A 20487-nucleotide genomic window follows, 5' to 3' on the forward strand; every position below is an offset into this window, starting at 1 on the left:
AAAACTAAGACACTCGTTTATTTATCTTACCGATCTTCGTTTAAAAATCCAGCTTATGGCAATTTTGAACTTCTTATTATAATGTTACAGACGTTTATCAAAACTTATTGAACAATCAAACGAACTCTTATCTTTTTTAAAGACTAAAATCGGACGTTTTTAAGCAAGTATAGTTTAGGGCAGTATATAAATAATTAGCAAAATTGGGTCAAATCATTTTTTAAATCTAAATGTGATTTCATCACAATCAAACCCTTCGATGCCAATCTGGAAATAGTATGGATTCAGCACAGTATTAACCAAGCACTGTTCAAACCAGCACTATATGAAAACTATTGAAGTGGGGTCCAGTGTCCACAGATTTGCATCAAAGTTGATACCTAGTTGAAATACCGGCAATTTTTTTTTAGGTTTACTCTGGTTTTGGGAGTAAAGGAGTTCGGTCTCATAGAGACATAAAATAAAACACCTCATTTAGAACCAGTATTTTATCAGCTTCGCATCGAAGCTAAAATGTAACTTCCAATCCTTTGGTAATATTAAACCCCAGAACGTGTTTTTAATATGATATTTTTTTTAATTTCGTAATTTTTGATACCTAATACGTTCAACGTATACAAAATTTCTTTTTCTTTAACCGTGAACTAAAATGTTGGCTTATAAATAAAATATAAAACAATTCAAATGCAAAGAAATCTTATTTTGTATGTTTAGTTGGACGGAAATTATCATAACGGAACCACAATCCACATATATAAAAAAAATTGGGTTAGGAGCAGTCTTGAATAGGACTGTATCCACAATATAGCCAGCCATCAAATTGGACTCCTTTCAGCGTAAAACATCCAATGTGTATGTTTTTACATAATTATCATTACAAACCCTTAACCCTTGTAACAATAGAGTAAGTGGGAGGTGTTAAACGGGTTGGTTTTAAGAAGTTAGTTTAGGAGATACTTTTTCAATCCTACTATCCAGTGATCTGTAAAGTGTGTGAAAAACCAATAAATTATATAATATTATCTGTACACGTTATATAAGTATGAAACATTTAAAATTTAGTTCGCTGATAAGTGATATCAAACATCTTCTGCTGTTGTTTATATTATAACTCGACTCCTAAAAAGGTTCCACAGTAAAACCATAATTGGGAACAAAATTAACTAACAATCAATATAATTTTTGTATTGTTTTATACGTCTAGTTTATTAAAATATAAACGGAGCTATCAGATTATATCTAAAAATAATACCCTATCTAAGTATAATGAACACATTTACTTAAAAGCACATATTATACAACTATATCATAAAATATAATACAACGGACAGAGCTGAATAGTAGTAGGTAGTAGTAGTAGCAATAGTAATAATAGTAGTAGTAATAGTTTTGATCAAAAGTATTATTACAATAAATAAATTAAAAAAATAAAACATAATTATAAGAATAAGAAACGTTGTTTAAATAAATATATGATATTCAACAATTGACTCGTTAATTAAAAGAAACAAACTCTTATTTTAGGGGTTGTCTTTAGTTTCTTAAATATAAAATCGCTAAATATAATATTATTCTACAATTAATCATTAATTGTTACATGTCCTGTAGTAATCGGACCTGCTATTTATTTCATTCAGGTTTTCAGACATTCTTGCGTTTAGGTCGGTAGTATTATTGATGAGTATTAAAATCAATTTTTCTTGTTCCTCGAACATTTTCTCAGCATCTATAAATAAAGAAGCTATTATTACTTGTATCTTGGAGTTGAAAAGAAAATTTACAAAACCTTCGTACAGGATTTACATTTAATCCTAAGTATAAGGATTAAAATCTTATCAAGTAGGGTGATTTTTGTAAACGCCTTGAAATTATGCACGGTATAAAAATAACTGTATGATATTTATTTTTTACCAGTTTGGCTTAACTCTACGAACTTGTCTTAATTTATATGTAAGCTAAACTGATCAGAACGTGCATTTATAGTTTCATACACTACAAAAATTGTCAGTCAGTCAAATACACTAACTTCTGTTATAACTATTACTATTTTTTTCCTCCAACCTACCCAAACCGCCCTAATCCATTTTTCCTCGGTTTCCTGCTATTGGTACAACTTCTCTCTAATCATTCCACACATCCATCACAACATTTCTCTTTCAGATGCTTCCGTTCTATTTTCAACTCCTCTTTCCTAACCCAAACCCTAAAAGTATAAACGTTAACACAAATTTGAACAAACCTCCGAGTTCCTTCAATTTCAAAGTAGTGTTGGCCGACAGCTGACTGGCTCGTTCTAGCAAGTACTGAGAATTGTTCCTGGTGGTTTTTGAATTCTTAACGCGATTCTCAAGTGTGTTGTTTGCGTTTTTGTAGTCAGCCAACAGCTGGTCCGCTTTTTTTTCAGTCTCGTCCACTTCAATGGTGAGATTCTTCGCTTCCGATCTGACATTGGTAGCGTCGAGACTGTTCTTCAAGAAGCCAGTCTGTAGGGTTTTGAGTTTACCTTCGATCGACACAATATCGTCCATGGCTTTTTGCACGTTTACTTGAGCGTTCGCCGAGTCGGATTTTATCTGTAGCACAAAGAACCCAGGTTAATAAAATATATAAAAAAAAAAAAAACATAAAATGCAAAGGCGACACTCACATTGTTCAGGCTTTCAGTAGCGTCCATTATGTTTTTGTTGGTGACTACTATCCCGTCTTCCACGTTTTTTTGAATTTCTTGCGTTTCGGCAAGAGCTTTTTCCACCCGTTCGGCTACTTGCAGAATGTTTTTGGCGTCCATCCTGTAAAGACATTAACGTTTGAGTGAATGGCAGGCTGTTTCTACGCTTAGTTTAGTAGCTTACCACCTAAGCAACTGATTGCTACTTACTGTTTACTCTCGGCATCCTCGTTTAACGCTTTGGCTAAATGCAAATCGCCCTTCGTGTCTGCAATGATTTTGTCGATGTTCTTGGGCGTGGACAGGGTTTTGTTAATGTCATCGGACAATTGACTCAGTTGTTCTGGTTTTAGTTGAATATTAATGCGCAAGATCTATGAACAATACAAGTGATAATGGAGAACTGTTAATGTGCTAAACAAATTCGACCCACCTCGTCCACTTTGGTAGCCACGTCCGTAGCCTGGACTCCGTCCGTGGGATGCAAGAACTTGTCGTGCCTATCGATCAGTGAATAACTCTCGTTGAGTATGTTTTGAGACTGAATTTTTGTGGTGTTGGCCAAGTCGCCAACGCTCTTAGAGTTGGCAAGCACAGAATTAATTTCCTGGTTGGCTTGTGAAAGCTGTAAAAAAATGCAACATGAACGTTTATTTCATTTTTGTGAACGTTTAATTAGAAAACAATCCCAAACGTACACCCCTGTAAAGTTCTTCAGCTTTAGCCTCTTTTTCTTTAATATGTTTCTCAGCTTTTTTGGCGTAACTGTAGGCACTATCGGCTTTGGTCATGGCACCTTCCTCGCAATCTATACCGCCACAAAAACCGCAACCTGCGCCTCCACACACTGTATCGCATCCCTCGGTTTCTCTGGCGCATATCTGAAAGGGAAAAAAAATTAAATAATGTACAATGATATTAGTGTCAAGAATCGATTTATGTAAAGAATTGTGTACGGTCGATTTTTAACCGACTTCAAAAAAGAGAAGATTATCAATTCGACCTGTACATAAGACATATCTAAACAATGTTTTTTTTGTTCATTTAAGAGCTTGGGTTTTTAATTTACTTGATGATTCAATGTCGGAATTGATTTGTTGAGATCGTTCATCTCTTGACTCAGTCTCTCCAACGTGCGTTCATTGTCCTTGATTCCCTGATTGAAGGTGTTCACGTTACGGCCGAAGAACGCCTCGGTTCTCTTGCACTGACGTTCAGCATCAGCCAGAAGACCGTCTTGAAGGTTTTCTTTGTTTTTCAACATTCGAGCCCTATCAAAAGCGTCCTTGGTTAAGTTTAACGCACCTGAAAAACAAAACGAACCGTTAAGAGTACGCGAAAAAATTGTTATCGAGTTAAAATCGTTTCGCGGCGCTTCACCTTCAACGTTGCGCTCTTGTAGTTTCGTTGAGTTTTGTTTTAGGTTAAGCGCAGTTTCTTTCAGTGCCATCGTTTTAGCCTTGAGATTTTCCAACGTCAGATTTGCCAAGAGCACTTTTTGCGTAGTGTTATCCAATGTCTTGGTAACGGCATTCAGCTGGTCCATTGTGGTCTGGTTGACTCTGTTCGAATGTAAAAAAAACTACAATGTTACAAACGCTCTGTCCGACAATTAATTCTGGTTTGTTATTTAACATACCTGAGCTGATCGATAACTTCGTTCAACGTTTGCAGGTCAATCGAGCTCTTAGTGGTAGAGTGTAGAATATTTTTCACGTCCGTTATCTTCTTTTCCATGTTCTCAAACTCTACGGTGTAGGCGCCCGATGCTCCGGTGGCCTTTATTTCCGAAGCCGACTTGATGACGTTGTCGGTTTGTTCGATCAGGGTCTTTTGTGTCTGGTCCCAGTTTTCGAAACACTCCCCGCACGGGCTGCAGTTTGGTGCCGTCCCCAAGTACCCTCTAGCGCAAATGTCGCATTTCTCGCCGCCTATGCCCAGCACACAGTTACAGAAGCCGGTGGTTTGGTTACACTGTTGGGTGGCCGACCCTTCCGGGTTACATTCGCAAGCTGTACATAATAAAAGTAGATATTAGTGTTTTCAGTTGACGACTGTACCTCGATAAAGCCGAAGAAACGAGTCTTACGGTAACACTCCTTGTTGGGGTCACCCCAGTAGTTGGTCTGGCACTGGTTACACTGAGTACCGCCAAAACCTGGCTTACACTGACACTGTCCATCGAACTACACACAAAGACATGATGAACGTAAGCACAAGTTCAATACAAGTTGCATATAATTTTATTGCATAACTCACTTGATTGCACTTCTCAGACAGCGATCCTACCGGGTCGCAGTTGCAAGGCTCGCATCCCGTTCCGCTGGCTATTTTCCAATGGTCCGGTTTGCATTGGTCGCACGAAAGTCCTATCACGTTGTTCAGACACGGACACTGGCCGGTAGTATGGTTGCACACGGAGGATTGAGATCCCAAGAAGTCACATACGCACTCTGTAGACATATAAGAACATGATTTTATCGAGCTAATGCCACGGCACAATCGTCCAAGTCGTCTTACCTCTGCAAGTCTGGTGGATGGCGTCACCGTAAAAACCTGTCTTGCATACGTCGCAGTTCTCTCCTTCCGTGTCGAACAGACACTGCAAACACTTGCCGGTATGAGGGTCGCAATTGCCCGGTCTGGTGATGTCCACGTTATTGTTACAGCTGCATTGCTTACAAGATCCGCCGGGAACCTCGGGGTTGCCGTAATAGTTTTCGTCGCAGACATCACACCTAGCACCTGATGCGCGGACAAAAAATATTTATAATTAAATTAGTCAAGATCTACTACCCGGTTGGTTGCAAATATACTACTTACCTTTGTAACCTTCCTGGCACTCGCAGTAAACGTCCTGGGTCTTCGGATCGAGAGCACACTGTTGAGCGTACGAGTGACCCGATTCCGCTGTACCAGGACACGGACATGGCCTGCATGGTATGTCAACACCCAATCGTGGATCTCCATAGTACCCTTTGATGCACCTAAGCGTTTAAAAATAATAGTTCAGAATTAAAAAATCGCCGATAATATCCTAGAGAAGGTTCTAATTTATTTCAGATATTTTTAGGACGTAACCTTATCGATCTAAACGTGAAATTTTCACCGAATGATATCAAATGTAATTTTTTTTTATACTTTGTGGTGTTTACCTGTCGCAGTTTGTTCCTTCTGTGAACCCTTGACAGTTCAAACACGTTCCAGTGTGAGAGTCGCACACATCGGTATGGCCGTGGCACATACACCGCTGGCAGTTGGGATAATTCCATGATCCAGGTTCGCATTGATCACACTCTCTGCCGTAGGTCTGCGCCCGACACTTGCACTGTCCAGTTACCACGTCACACAGATTATCCAATGCTCCGACACTGTTGCAGTCACACGCTAACAAAAACAATTGGCTCTTAAATGCTGCTTGGTGGCTAAATTGAATGCATATCGTCACTTGACAATTAACAACTCACCCTTGCAACCTTCAGGATTGAAACCATAAGTTCCTGGGGCACAACGGTCGCATTTCCTGCCGACCACGTTAGGTTTGCACGGGCACTGGCCTCCGAGTGAATCGCAAATAGTACTGAGAGATCCGGTTGGATCACATTGACACGCTGCAAGGAACAAAACAAAACAGTGATATGTATAAGTATATAATTTCTAGTTACGAATTGTGTTTTTTTTTTTATCTTACAGAAAGCTCCATTCAAGTAGTAAAAGCCGACACTATAATGGAATTTCTGGCAAACGTCGGGTATGCGTCCCCTAAGAACCGTGTAGTACGCTTCTTTACATCTATAGTGTTTGTACTCGGCTAATCGCTGCTCGTTGGCCGGAGTACCTTCGAAGAACGGTATGGCTTCCACGTGCGGTATCAGCACCAGCGAATCCACCAGTATCGAAGCCGACGGATTCTGTGTCTTGTTGTTGGTCCTCTGGAAGTTTATCCGGATCTTGTAGTCTTTTGTGGCTTCTAAACACACCGGTGGCGACGCTATGACCACCTGAGAAGCTAAACAACAAGAATAGAAACCGTTAAACTAAATTTGTTTTCCATCAACGTAATATTAGTATACTAATATAATGGTAATATTACATTCAATACATTAAAAAAAAAAAAAAAAATTATCGGTTTTTATGGACGTATTAATAATTATTATATTAATGATAACGATTATTCATGTGATATTTCAATCCGCGAAAGCTTCAACACATTCAAACGATTACTCAGTCAAGACAATAGGTTAAAAACCTAATACCGTAGTGTACCCCTTTTTTGGTCTTATTCATGGTTTCCACCTCCCAATTGTCTCCAAATGACATAAAAATAAGCTGATAAAACAACTGCACTGTGCAAGTCATTCTATTAAACGTATATAATATAACATATATCTATAGGGTAATTTATTAAAGATAAAACACTAATTTTCTTAGAAAGTAATTATAACTGTATAGTTTTGAAAACATTTGTACTATAAAATATAAAATATTATGGTACATAAATATATACAAAACTACCAAATATTTCCTGAAGCGCTACTAACTTTCGACATTTAAATGGTAACGTATGTATTTAATTACATTTTTAAATAAAGAATAAATTGCTGAAAATGTTGATTTGTGAATAACCAGTTTTGGATATAATTACTTAACTTATATTATAACTTTACAATTTAAAACGGGAGGAAGGGTGAAGTATAATATTATTTTAATATATGCACATTATTCTACCGCATTCCACCTCCCTTCCTAAATTTCATCCAAAACTGGTTATCGACCAGTGAAACAAAATATATATTGTAAAAGAACATATTATACTAGACCTAGAGTGATTCAGAAAAGAAAAAAATATAATTTTACAATATTATTTTAGGGGAAAATGAGTGTCTTATCTTTAATGAATCATCCTGTAAATAAGTGGTCGTTAACTGTGTTCTCACCTGGCGACAACACTACGTCCCTGATGTCTCCAGCATTGTAGTTTTGCTCGTAAATGGCACACGTCCCGTTCGGTTCTAAAGGCTCCGGACGTTCCACCGTTACCCTAACGTTGTCCCAATCATATGGTACTTGGGGTTCGTATCTCAGAACAATCTCGTAGTTGGTCGTCAACGGCACATTTTTCACGTCAAAAATCAACTCGGCATCGTCGTAGATTTTCATGAAACCCGTACCGGTCCACGTATTATCCCTACCGTCTCTGAACGGTTCTCGGATGTGCACTTGGCAGTTCTAAAAAAAAATGTATTCAATCAGACAGTTAGTAGTCACAGTAAACGACCGTTATAACGGTATATATTATACTCACGTCAGTGCAGTTGGCCAGTTCGGCTTCGCTGACTAGTATGTCCACAGGACCGACAAAGAAATTCTGTTCTGGAGAACTACATGTACGTCCAGTCAAGTGCGGTCGACACCTTTGGCAAAGTGAAAACAGAGAGTGTATTATTTTATGGTTAAGGGTTTTAAATATTAATTTCTTTATTGTATTATATAACCATAAGTCGCTCAAGTTTTTTCTAGATTAAGTTACTTTGTCATCGACTCACTTGCACTGTCCAGTGATCACGTCACACATGTTATCATATGCTCCACCGATGTCACAGTCGCAGGGCTTGCATCCGTCTTGGCCTTCGGACAATCCCCAATGACCTGGCATACACTGATTGCAATCCCTACCGATGACGTTTCGTTTGCACGTACATTCTCCCGTCACTTTATCGCAACCCTGATTGTCTATAGTTCCTTGGGTATTGCAAGTGCAAGCTGTAACATAAAACGTTAATACTTATTAACAAATCTAACGGTAGACCATAAAGTATACCTGACCACGCCCGAGAGCAACTAAATATATGTCATGAACTAACTCGAATTATTATTATACAAATCAGAACACAAATAATGGTCAATTAACAGTTTATGTATAATGTACACGTGTATCGTTATCGATGAAAAATATGGTTTAACACTGTATGAATTGATTTTCATTCGAAGAAACGAGATATGTGGACTAGGAGAAGATAAATCTAAGTTTGTCGATCAGACAATCAATACCTTGGCACCCGTCGGGGTTTTGTTCGCTAAAAGCCCAAAATCCGTTTTTGCAGACGTCACATCGTCTGCCTTCCACGTTGGTCTTGCAATGACAGCGTCCGGATTCCAGTCCATTGACAGGATCGGTCTTGGAGTCGCATATACCGTCGTCTAACGAACCGCTGGGATCGCAGTCGCACGCTGAAAATCGCCAAAAACAAAACGCTCGTTAATACAAATTCGCTATTCCTTTGTTTTATCGTTTCAAAAGTATACTCACGCAGACAGACGTCGCGGTCCGTAAACGGTTTCGTGGGATCCTGGTAAAAATACTGCTTGCACTGTTCGCAGTTCCGGCCCATAGTGTTGTCTGTACATCCGTCGCACACACCTCCGCTGGTGCGTCCGGTCATTTCGAAAACAGCCGGATCGTGATGACAACTGGTGGCGTGGTTGTTACAATTACACCCTGAAAGCAACAGGAAACGTCAAACACTGTTTGGTCGACTGCGGTTACTAGGAAAAGGCACGCATTAGGCAAAATAGTAGCTAACTTCGGCAAGCGTTCGTCTGTCGGCCGATTGCGGGTTTCCACGGGAAGTCGTTGAAGAAGTCCTCGCAAGCCTCGCAATTGAGCCCTTTGGTGTTGTGCGTACACTCGCACTGGCCGTGCACCATGTCCGGTTTGCTGATAGTGCCGTCTTGTGGCAAACACCGGGAAGCGTGTCCGTAACACGAACACGATCCTCGCACAACCATCTCGCTGATGGCGTAGTAATATTTTTCCTAGAAAAAAAACACTGGGAATCAGTTTAGACACACAATGTCAGTTTTTGAATCAAAGTAGCCGGTTCGAGTTCTGTTCCAATGTATGAGAGGGGAATTTGAATAGAACAAATGAGTATGATCACATCGAAAAAAGAGAGAACTCCGTAATCCATGATAAGTAGTCATAAGGTTAGGTATGGATAAAATGAGAGGAAAAGAAGATCCTCCCTCCCTCCAAAACAACAACTCAAGGCAATTAGAATAAAGTTGTGCAGAGTTTGGGTGCGTCTTATAGTGTTTTTAATATCATTAAAAAAAAAAACAATTTATCTATCTGGTGTAAAAAAAGAAGATTATCTTTAAGATTCTTTACAAGTTATCCATTTTAGCCTAAACGTTTGTTGGTAAACAAGCCACCTAACCTAACCGTACTTATTTATACCGAGGCCATATAAAATGTTTGTCGTTAATACCAATATTTCGTCACGACTGTCCAGTAAGTCGTCACCGAGTGTATGTAGTTTGGTGAAGTTTATCCTCAAGTTGGTCATCTTAAGCAGGTTTTGCACCTCGGACGAGTACGGGTCGTCGTACATATGATGCAGGTTAGGCGGCAAGACTCTCAGGATCACCTGTAACAGATTTGTTTTATGTTAACTTCACCAATCTAAATCTTTCTCCGTCGAAGGCGAAGTGTTACTTACCTCCCCGTTGGTGGACGGTATCACCGTCGAATATCTTTGGTCGCACACCACTTCTGTGAGGTTTCGCGGCGATTCCTTGGGCACGCTTGGAAACACTGAATCGCAGTCATAGGCAAAATACCGATACACCTGAAATAAAAACAAAACTAAACCGTCAGGTCTTGTCCAAGCGCATTGTTTGACTACACAAGACTTACTTGCCACGTGTTACCGAAATCGTACGACCTCTCTACCAGCATGATAGCCGGTCGAAATGTCTTGAACGTGATGATCAAATGGGTAAAATGAAACTCCGCTTCCAGGTTTAGTTGAATGGTGACGTTTTCGACGCCGTTTTGTGACTGCCACCATTGATTGGAGGTGCCGCTAAAATCAACAAAAAATATTATCCACCGTGTCAATAATGAAGTCTCCAAGTAGAATTTTTGTCTTAAACTCTTTTATTTACCCCGTATGGACGATATTTTCAATTCTATGACTAAGCGGAAACTTAGTGTTCGGTTGTGACGGTTGCCTGGAATCGCACCAAAAACATTTTTTTCTTTCCTCCAAATTGTTAACTATACAATATCTTTCCTGCGGCAACGCAAAAACGTATATTCGACCGATTAACATTAATTTCCCAAAGTTTGTAAATAAATAAAAATCAATACGAACTCTTTGCTTGAGACCGCAAGTAGATGATGCGGACAGGTGGTTTTCTCGACCTATTAATAAATTACCGGTGGCCGGATAACACGAGCTCTTATCGCATGAGGAATGATAACTCCACACAGTAGCTAAAAAAAAGGTTTTATTTGTTAAAAAAATGTAAATAGTTCAATTTTAAGAAACTAAAATATACTAAAATGCACTAATATGTACGAGTGTGAACTGAAATTGATCGGTCCAAATTTTGAATATTGATACAATGTATTAATATAACGCTGTCAGTAGTTGAATAGTTGGTGCTATAGACTATGCTAGCAACTAATAAAACACCAATGGTAATTTACCTTTTTTCAGTAAATGAAGACCATATATTATTAAAATAACCAAAACAAACAACCATACGTTGAACTAAGGATTAATTTATAAAGTGAACTATATCGAAAGACTTAAGTAATGTGATCGAAAGCCAAATCTAACCCATCATTTGTATAACCAAAAGACTCCAAATTAACCCAGCAAATAAATGACTACGTAATGTAAACGTTCATGATATAAAAGTTAAAACTTTACATTCAAGTATATAGTATTGGAAATGTAAGTTGGGAATATATTTATAATATTAACAATAAAATCAACATTACCAAATATGTTGAAGAATGTCGCACAATATTGTATGGAATTACTGTACATTGGTGTTGACATGTTAATTTCAATCAAACGTCAAGACATAGATGGGTTTGTTTTTGTTCCTTCTTTTATCTAGTTTCATTTCATAGCGTTTTTACTTTATTTATTTAATTTAAATATTTTTGTGTCACGAATTGCCCGTGATGATAATAATTTAAACGAACCGCCGACGATTATGTCTCTTGTAATATCCACCTGTACCGTTGTTAGTGGATGTCACGATCTTATCGTGTACTTCTCAGCTACACAAAACTATTGTGTACACGATAAACGAGCAACATAATAATATTATTTCATACACATTGAACATTTACAGTTTCTTATAAAAATAGTTACTCTTTATTTGGTATGTAAACAGTGTTGTATTTATTAAGGACAATCAATAGCCTCCCCGGAAAAAGCTGTTTATTTTCAAATGCTCCAACATTTGCAATTAATAACATTGTGATTAAAGAATTTTTATCTTAATTTCAATTAATGAATTATGAATTTTGGAATAAATATATTAATTAATTAAATGTTTTAATAGTTGTACCTAATTGCGTACCCTCGATACAGCTAGTATTACTAATAATTAATTGAATAATTTGTTGTAATCATAAAGTTTTAGACAAAATGTCATAAATCCCTCATCCAAAAAAAGATAACACAATAATGTTTTTATTAAAACAATGCATAGCAATGTACCTATAAATTAATAATCTTGTTTTAGTTTGATCACTTTCGGATCTATTCAGTTTGTCTAACGTTTCGACCCTATTCCAGGGTCTGTCTACAGATAATGCCACCATACAGTTTAGTCACGACAGTGTCTAAACGATGACTATTTATCTGTAGTTCAATCCATGAAAGTTTTCACACATCAATAATTTTAATCTAATAAACAGTTATAATACTATGCGAACTTTTATATATGGACACAAAATGCATATAACAGTATAGATAAAGTAACAATTACCTGCGTTATATTTATAGCGGATAGTATGAAAAAAATCTAAGAAAAAAAATACTGTACAAAAAAAATGATTATAAAACATTTTTATTTCCTTTTAATACTCTTTTAAAATCTGGATACAAGGCAAGTGGGTTTTTATTTCAAGTATAACAATAATAATATCTTTTAACACTTCTTAGGTACAAAACGCGTCACCCCTAATATTGTGGGTGGTACTAAACCTCCGAAAAATACCGGTGTAGTTTTAAATTAATAGTACGCACAATGTGAAAGTGATTTTTATTTAACTGTTTTGATGGGAAATAAGTATATATATGTTTCTAATGATAGCGTTTTTTAACACCTAAATTATATCTACCATACTTTGTTAAATAATATGTATTTTTAGAAAATACAACTATATACATGTGTAATCAGCTTCACCTTTATGTTTTACATTTGGGTAATAAATACCTAATAAATGTTTTATATTTTAGTATAATGATATGTTAAGTAAAGTGAATTTAATCTATTCTTGATGATTCTAGTAACTGTCCGCCAAAAACGACAAAGATGATTGAACTGTCATATAAAAGGTATCATCCCGCAGGTTATAGAGAAAATTCAGATTAGTCTCTTTTTTACACTAAAAATATAAACTTTTTCTTTATTTCCTTTTTTCGAGTGGAATTCTAACATGTACATTTAAAAAAAAAAACTAAAGTCAACACTTTTTTATTATGTAAACCCCAAAATATAAGAGAATAATGTCTTTAATTTCTAGATTGCTATGTGTGAATAGACAACAGGACACAGGTAACTATCACAAAAATATTTTCAATATTTTAATAATACAATTGGAAGCACATTACGTATTACCTTTTTAATGCTTTATATAGTTATTTAGTATTTCTACCATCTACAAATTCGCATCGAAGCGTTTTTTGAGAGCGATAATAGCAATGATAATAATAATTATAATGTATAAAATAATATTATTAACTCGATAATTATTTTATTGATTAATTAATACATAAAATGTATAAATTATAACTACTTTTAATTATTACTATGCCCCGACCCCGCATTACTGGTTTTAAAACTAATTCTTTAATCAATATTCGATTTATCTAGCTCTTAATTATATCCCTCATTTTTATTCTTTGGAGTGATGTGAACTAAAAGGAAACAAGGGCTTTATTAATAATATCCGAATTAAAGAGAAGCTACTCACAAACAATGTTTAAAAACATTTAGTTCCGTAAATTTATTATTTACAATGTATTTTGATAAAAGAACCGCAGCAATTTATTTACAAATTTACGAATTACGACTTATCACATTGTTTATAAATAAAAAAATAATATTATTTTTTAAAAGCGTATATATAAATTAAACAATTTGTACACTAAATAATTGTTTAAAACATTGTAGGTGGGGAGAGCTTTGAAGGAAATTTGGTCAAGCTATGAAGCACCAAAAAAATTAAAATGCATTTTTTATTAATACTTAAATAACTTGTATCTAATATATAATTTATCATAATACTGTTCACATATTGTTTGTTACAGGTGTGTTATTCAATGGCTACACTACTTGTCGTGACCTAACAATTTGGTCATATTCACAACCTATTAAAATGCGCGTGTAGGCATTGTTTTTTTTTTTAGCATTAAAAGTGTGGTACTTTTGCACGTTTTTTAATTCTTTTCTAGACCAAGTAAGCATCCTGGGCACGTTTCCGGCGAAAGGCCAACAAACAAAGGTTATCGCATAACGGCCACCAGCCGTTCGCGGTAGTGACCATGCACTGTTCATTTTAAACAAATATTAATCACCGACTTGTATTAAAATCGACACTACAGACGACATAGGTCCGTTGGGATGAGCGATTTAATACCATCGACTACAGATACAAGACGATCGTGAAAAATTGGTCAAAACATTGACAGCTCATTTGTTAAGAAGAAGAAGGACAAAGATTTGATCGGAGACGAGTCGAGGGTCATTACCTACAACGGTTGTGCCTAATTGAAAAACCGACCACACGGGTCAATAATAATAATAAACGCTTGGAAATATTGGAATATTCAATCGTGTAACGCGGTTATTGAATATATCAATAAATATATATTGTGCTTTTTGCATTGCTCGTGTCCCTGACGATTCCACGGTTAGGTGTTAACGTCTTGAAATTTAAGTCTGTTCAGCGAGTTTGCCGATAATGGCAATACAATGTAGCGCGACCGTTATCGGCCGGCTTAGGTAATTATTATTAGGTAGGTGCATGCAAAAATCTGTTTGGAAGACAGCAAACTGACATACAATATCGATTTACTGTAGAGACCGAATTAGATAAAAAATATATATATATATATAACTCGGACCGAGCACCGGTTCAACGTGCTTAACGTGCCTGGTTATAGTTCAACTTTGGGGATTACATAATAATATTACTAACGCCCACTATGAGCTTAACATAATTTACTATGTGCAGCCAACGACGGGAATATAATTGAAAATTATCGTTTTTACAAAAAACTTAGGCTTTTGAAAAATCCTTTTAACCGTATATTTATATTTTATAAGAAAAAATATATTCTGACTAGACTGTGTATTACTTAACTAAATTTGTATTGTATTTTCTTTTAATACTGTTAGCTGTTATTATATTGAGACGTGGCTATATTATATAATAATTAGAGATAACAGCTAAAATAATGGCTACCTGCAGACATTCAATTTAGTAGCTAATTATAATTTTATTTGGCTCGAGTCTTCCACTCTTTCACCGGCGGAATTTCGTTGATAATTCAGAGCGGATTGAAAATCTTAGACTTTAAAAAACTTGTATTTATTAAACCATTTTTTAATGATTTTCACTCGAGTGTCACTGGAAAAAAAACATATTGAAACAGTTTCAGGGATAGGCCGACAGTTAATTTTGCTGTTTTACCGCGTTAACATAATAATTTATTATTAATACCAACTAAATATACGAATAATAACATGGTTTGTATGAAAAAAAAAAGTTCAAACGGACAATAATTATTGATAATACCGTTTCCTCTGAATGCGCGTGGAAATGAATTATCGTTTTTTTCTGAATGCTTTTTTTTTTTATCAATATGTTTCCGGTCCGAGTCAAAAAAACCATTGGTGTAACAATTGAATGTATGTTTTACATATTTCACTCTCTCTATTTGTTTATCTACACCTATCCGCCGGTCCCCACCCAAAGATTTATCTCGACGTTTTTTAGTGTAATATTTTTTATTCAATGAACGTCTAGCGAAATGTGTTTTTGATGCTAATTGTGAAGTCGAACGTAAATGAAACAGAGAAAAACTTACTATACATTTGAATTTTAAGATTTTTTACGGTTATCGTACGGTCATTATACATACATAAAAAATATATATATATATATTATATATGACTCCTCAAAAATCCATATTAGGCATAAAAGAATGCCGGCATAGATTCTACAGTTCACGACGAAATAATTATATACTACAAACAACCACAGATAAGCGTTTTATTTAGTCGGCCCTAAAATAAAAACGCCATTACAGATTTTAGTAAAAACTTCATACATTTACCAATTTTATACAAAACACTGCAAACACTATGTCATATAATGGTTTTTTTCTCAAAACACGTACAGTGTTTGCTTATGACTTTAAAAGTAAGTTAGGTGTTCATTTTTGTCTCCACCATTAGGTATCTTAAAATGGTAATATTGACAAACTTAGTTGATGAAAAAAATCAGTATTAAAAAAATAGAAGCATAATAAATGTTTTGCTTGTTACTTCCACAATGTAAGTTCGACCGCTGAAATCGCCTTCAATGTTGTTTTCAACGTAAAATTACAAATATTCCGAAAAAAAATTCGACAGAGAGTTAAACTGCATACATAGGCTAAATCTATCCCACGCTCTGCAGTCTATTGAAAAGTAAGTGACCACGTGTAAACATCAAAATTATTAAGGCCTAAGATTTGGTTTAATTTTTTTTTATTGTAACCGATCTAAAGGTCCTAAAGACGCCTATATTAAAATTATAACATTTTTAAAAAGACCTAAAAAAAAAAGATTTAATTACTATCAAACACACAGCTCTGTTATTCTTCAGCTGTTACCTACCTACTAGATAGTAAGTCACGCCTTAGACGATAAGATTAGGAAAACTTCCTATTTATTCATATTCATGTTTTCATTGCATAATATATTAAATTAATTTATAAATTACAGAAAATAGTGGACGCCTTGATAAAGTTATCCATCCCTCAAAATATTAGAAATTATCATTTTTAATGACAGCCCAACGAAGGACGTTATTTTTTTTTTTAATAAATTTTAGTTGACAATCGTTATAATTGTAGATCTTATCTATATTCTCAACAATAAAAAAGTTTTCATGTTTCATAAAGGGCAAATTGTTTTAAAGGTACCTGTTAATAAACAAAACGTTTGCTTTTATAAACATAGTTGTTGCATTATTATGGTCGAATTCAAGCGGTAATGACCAAGTACTTCCTATGGCTAATAATATTTCATAAATAGCGTGGCAATATATATTTTGTTCACGCTAAGTATTAATCTGTAACATCTGTAACACTCATTGGGTAAAGTTTTTTTTTAAATATAAATCTTAATTTTAAGTCTTAGATATGGGCAAATTTTTAATCAGATCGTAATGGAAAATTTAATTTGTAAAACTATGTATTACTATTATAAATAGAAACACATATACTAAATAGTAAACTAATAAAATTATACATATTAGGTAAGTACTATATTTGTTTATAACCAAATTAACTTATCTGGGTTTTACAATGTCAGTTTTGTTGATGACAGAACTTAAATTTAAAAAAAAAATGATAATTGTTTAATCTAAAATGTCTACTAAATCTAAAAAAGTTTTTAAATTGGTACAGCTGTAATGTCAAAGAACTTTAATTATAAAATGTTTATAAGAAGGAAGTACTGAACTTTTAAGTGGAATATCAGAGGAGGATTTTAAGATTTTCCACCCCAAATTAAATAATATTTGCCACCCTGTCATTGTATATTAAATTTAATTTATTTATCAATTTTAGAATTTAAAAGCATAACAAGTCGTTAAATATTCTTTCCTACACCTATGTTGCCTGACCATAAATCCACTCTGTTAACCACAAATTAAAAAACAAAAATACCTAAATAAAAATTAGTAAAAACTCAAATAACAAAGACGAAAGTCAGCAAAATAGAAAATCTGACAGCCGCCAGGTCGAACTTGATCAATCACCATTATGCAAATTAGCTAAATGCTAGTCTCTAGGGTTTAAGTACGACCGTGGAGCTAATTTGAACTTATCTAAAGCGTTTTAAGGTTATCGATAGCGAGTTTTATTTCCAACAAACATGTCTGTCTAACAAGTTGCCAACTTCCTAAAGTAATAACTAATGGGCCGTGGTCCGTACAGGTCCAAGAGGGACAAATCACATTAATAAAAACGAATTCGCGTTGAAACAGACTCGGTATTTAAAAATAAAATATAAACCAGCCATTCTTCGGATAATTTGGGCCACTTTCAAACGATTTCATCCGACATTTTAGGCCGGGGACAAAAACGCATTTTTTTTTTTTTGCTTTTACTAAAACAACAATAATGCTGTACCCGTGGCGATAATTTTTCTTAAATCAAGCGCACTACCTACCTGATAAGACGAGCAGTAGTAACAGGACGGCCGGCCGTGTCGTGCCGAGCAACGACATTTTTAGTTGTTTGTCGAACGTCTTCAGGCACAACGTCGCTGTTGGCAAGTCATCTGTAAACACACAAATGCACGTTAGAAATGTTAATCTGATGCAGCAGCTGCCGGTCCGAATGGTATTTTAAGGACCGACACGACGGATGTGCACCACATGTGCGCCGCACGTTCAACAGTAGGCGGAGGACAAAGTGTCATGTGTTCGGGTTGTACACTAGGAATAGAAAAAAAACCCTAAGCGAATCCCTGCGAGTACTAGTAACATAATATTATGAAACAATAATTTGTATAGACCAAACTGATCGCCGATCTGCCGACAAACGTGTCTTAACTTATTTGTTTTTATAAAATATTATTATAATATATTTTTTTTTTTGCAGAGTTTAAAACGTCTAAACGGATACATAATACAAAATCGGTTTTTGCCCCGACTATCGTAGTAATATTATTGGATAATTATAATAATATATTCCAACGGACGAATATCGAAGGGCCGTTTCGCGGTAAACCTACTGAGCGAGCAATAACCGAGCAAGTAATGACAATTATATTTAAGAACAATAATAAGAATAATAATAATAATAATAATAGCCGTTTACTCACCGAGTGTACAAAAAAACGAGCACTACTCTCGCCGGCGCTTGCACACGCACACACACTGCGAGAAATACTGTAGGCCGTTGTGCGCTCGGCCCGGCGCGTACGGATCGACCACACTATAAATACAACCGGTTGTGAGGCTGAGCCCGCGGTGGGGGAACCCGTGGCATGCCGATATACAATATCGCTGTAAATATATCGTACGTGAATATAATGTATATGTAGGTCTGGCGTTCTTTGTACGTGTGTGGTGTATTAGAAAAATAGAGAGAAAAATATATAAATCTCTTAATAATAACAATGGACAGGACCTTTGTATGCACGCGGAACACGAAGAAAGAACAGGTGCCATATGTAGGTACCTAATGTGTTGGCCGACGATAATATTTTTGCGAACAGACCGCCGCCCCCGTTTGCTACAACTGACAATATGGTTTTGTAAACGAGCCGTACAGGTGGACGCTAACCTAACCTTAATCGTATCCACCCTAATACTAATAACAGATACATGTTTTAAGCATATTATTGTCAATCAGTACAATGCTTTTACAAAGATATTCGTATTACTACCTACTAGGTATTACAGATTCGCATCGAAACGTTTTTTTTTAAAGGGATTTTGTCACTTTCAGTTGTACCTAATAATATTCCTATAGACCCGTGACTAAACACCATACCATTGGCCATTGAAGGTATTAAGGTTTTTGCTGCAGTGGCCGATTGAGGATCACAATATTAAAACTATACTGGTCGACATGTAATACAATAATAACCTAGAAGAGCCGCTTGGAAAATGTAATTTTAATTTATATTAACTATATCTGTATAATGATCATGATAAATTAACGAAGGTACTAAAATAAAAATGAATTGGTTAGTCATTACTCGTTATCTATCTCGTTAAGGTACCGTGGCCGTAGAAACGAAATGGTCGTCAAGTGCCAACCAACTAGTGTTAATATTAAAAACTTAAATAGATAAATAGTCCATAAAAAAATGAGGTAATTAAATAGCTTAAAATTTCGTCTTAAACACTTGAAATTAAATTTATTTTTTTATTATTAATCACGTAATAAGAATATATATGAAATCTAATAAGGGCGATGATAGGCCAAACAGACCTCCTCTCGCGGAAAACAGGCTGGTCAATAACGAGAGGCGACGTCGAAATTCTATAGAAACAGACAACGGCGGCTCGTCGGCACGCCGTCGAGCCGGTGCGTCGCCGGGCCGACGTCCGCAGTCGAGCTGTGTACCTAGCGGCCCGGAAGACGACCAGCTGGCCGAGGCCGAACGATCGCTGCGTCGGTTGAGACAGCAAATAGCCGCCCAGATCAACGACGAACGGTCGTCCAGGCGTCGGCCGCCACCGCGTCTCCCCGGCAACCGAAGCTGCAATGCCGAACAAGTGTGCGAAACGCCGCGGACGTCCAGACCGGCTGCGGCCGCCCAGGGACGGATGATTCAACCGACACAACTAGTGTTCGACGACGAGCCGGAGCCCCGACCGACTGCGGCTGTCCAGAGACGGCCGCTTCGACCGATGCGACTAGAGTTCGATGACGAACCAGAGGTTGGCGACACGTGCGCCCGGACACGAGGCATGACCGCCAACGAGTGCCGATCGCGGCCACAACCGTCGCAAAGAAATAACGCTGACCAGTGCACGCGGCGACAGCAGCCGC

The 20487-nt window shown here is 36.3% G+C and overlaps 1 protein-coding gene across 1 annotated transcript; it reads right to left on the reverse strand.

Annotated features, from left to right (window-relative positions):
* Positions 1 to 1200: 1200 nt before the first annotated feature.
* On the reverse strand, positions 1201 to 18971 carry LOC126845029 (laminin subunit beta-1-like). The gene is made up of 29 exons (XM_050583608.1): positions 18806 to 18971; positions 18149 to 18259; positions 10828 to 10949; positions 10619 to 10746; positions 10368 to 10536; positions 10171 to 10299; positions 9940 to 10098; positions 9253 to 9484; positions 8979 to 9167; positions 8720 to 8899; positions 8215 to 8431; positions 7974 to 8082; positions 7606 to 7897; positions 6360 to 6677; positions 6136 to 6279; positions 5824 to 6055; positions 5492 to 5655; positions 5189 to 5413; positions 4928 to 5121; positions 4758 to 4854; positions 4308 to 4680; positions 4049 to 4230; positions 3738 to 3973; positions 3367 to 3549; positions 3102 to 3293; positions 2879 to 3042; positions 2648 to 2789; positions 2240 to 2573; positions 1201 to 1726 (listed from the first exon to the last, which is right to left on the reverse strand). The coding sequence occupies exons 2-29, from the start codon at positions 18204 to 18206 to the stop codon at positions 1587 to 1589; spliced, it is 5304 nt and encodes a 1767-aa protein (XP_050439565.1). The 5' UTR covers positions 18207 to 18259; positions 18806 to 18971; the 3' UTR covers positions 1201 to 1586.
* Positions 18972 to 20487: the final 1516 nt, after the last annotated feature.

This window comes from Adelges cooleyi, unplaced genomic scaffold (assembly GCF_023614345.1).
Source record: "Adelges cooleyi isolate 19-005CV unplaced genomic scaffold, UGA_ACOO_1.1 ACOO_flye_CR_arks_rails_tigmint_CR_PRNA_651, whole genome shotgun sequence".
NCBI lineage: Eukaryota > Metazoa > Arthropoda > Insecta > Hemiptera > Adelgidae > Adelges > Adelges cooleyi.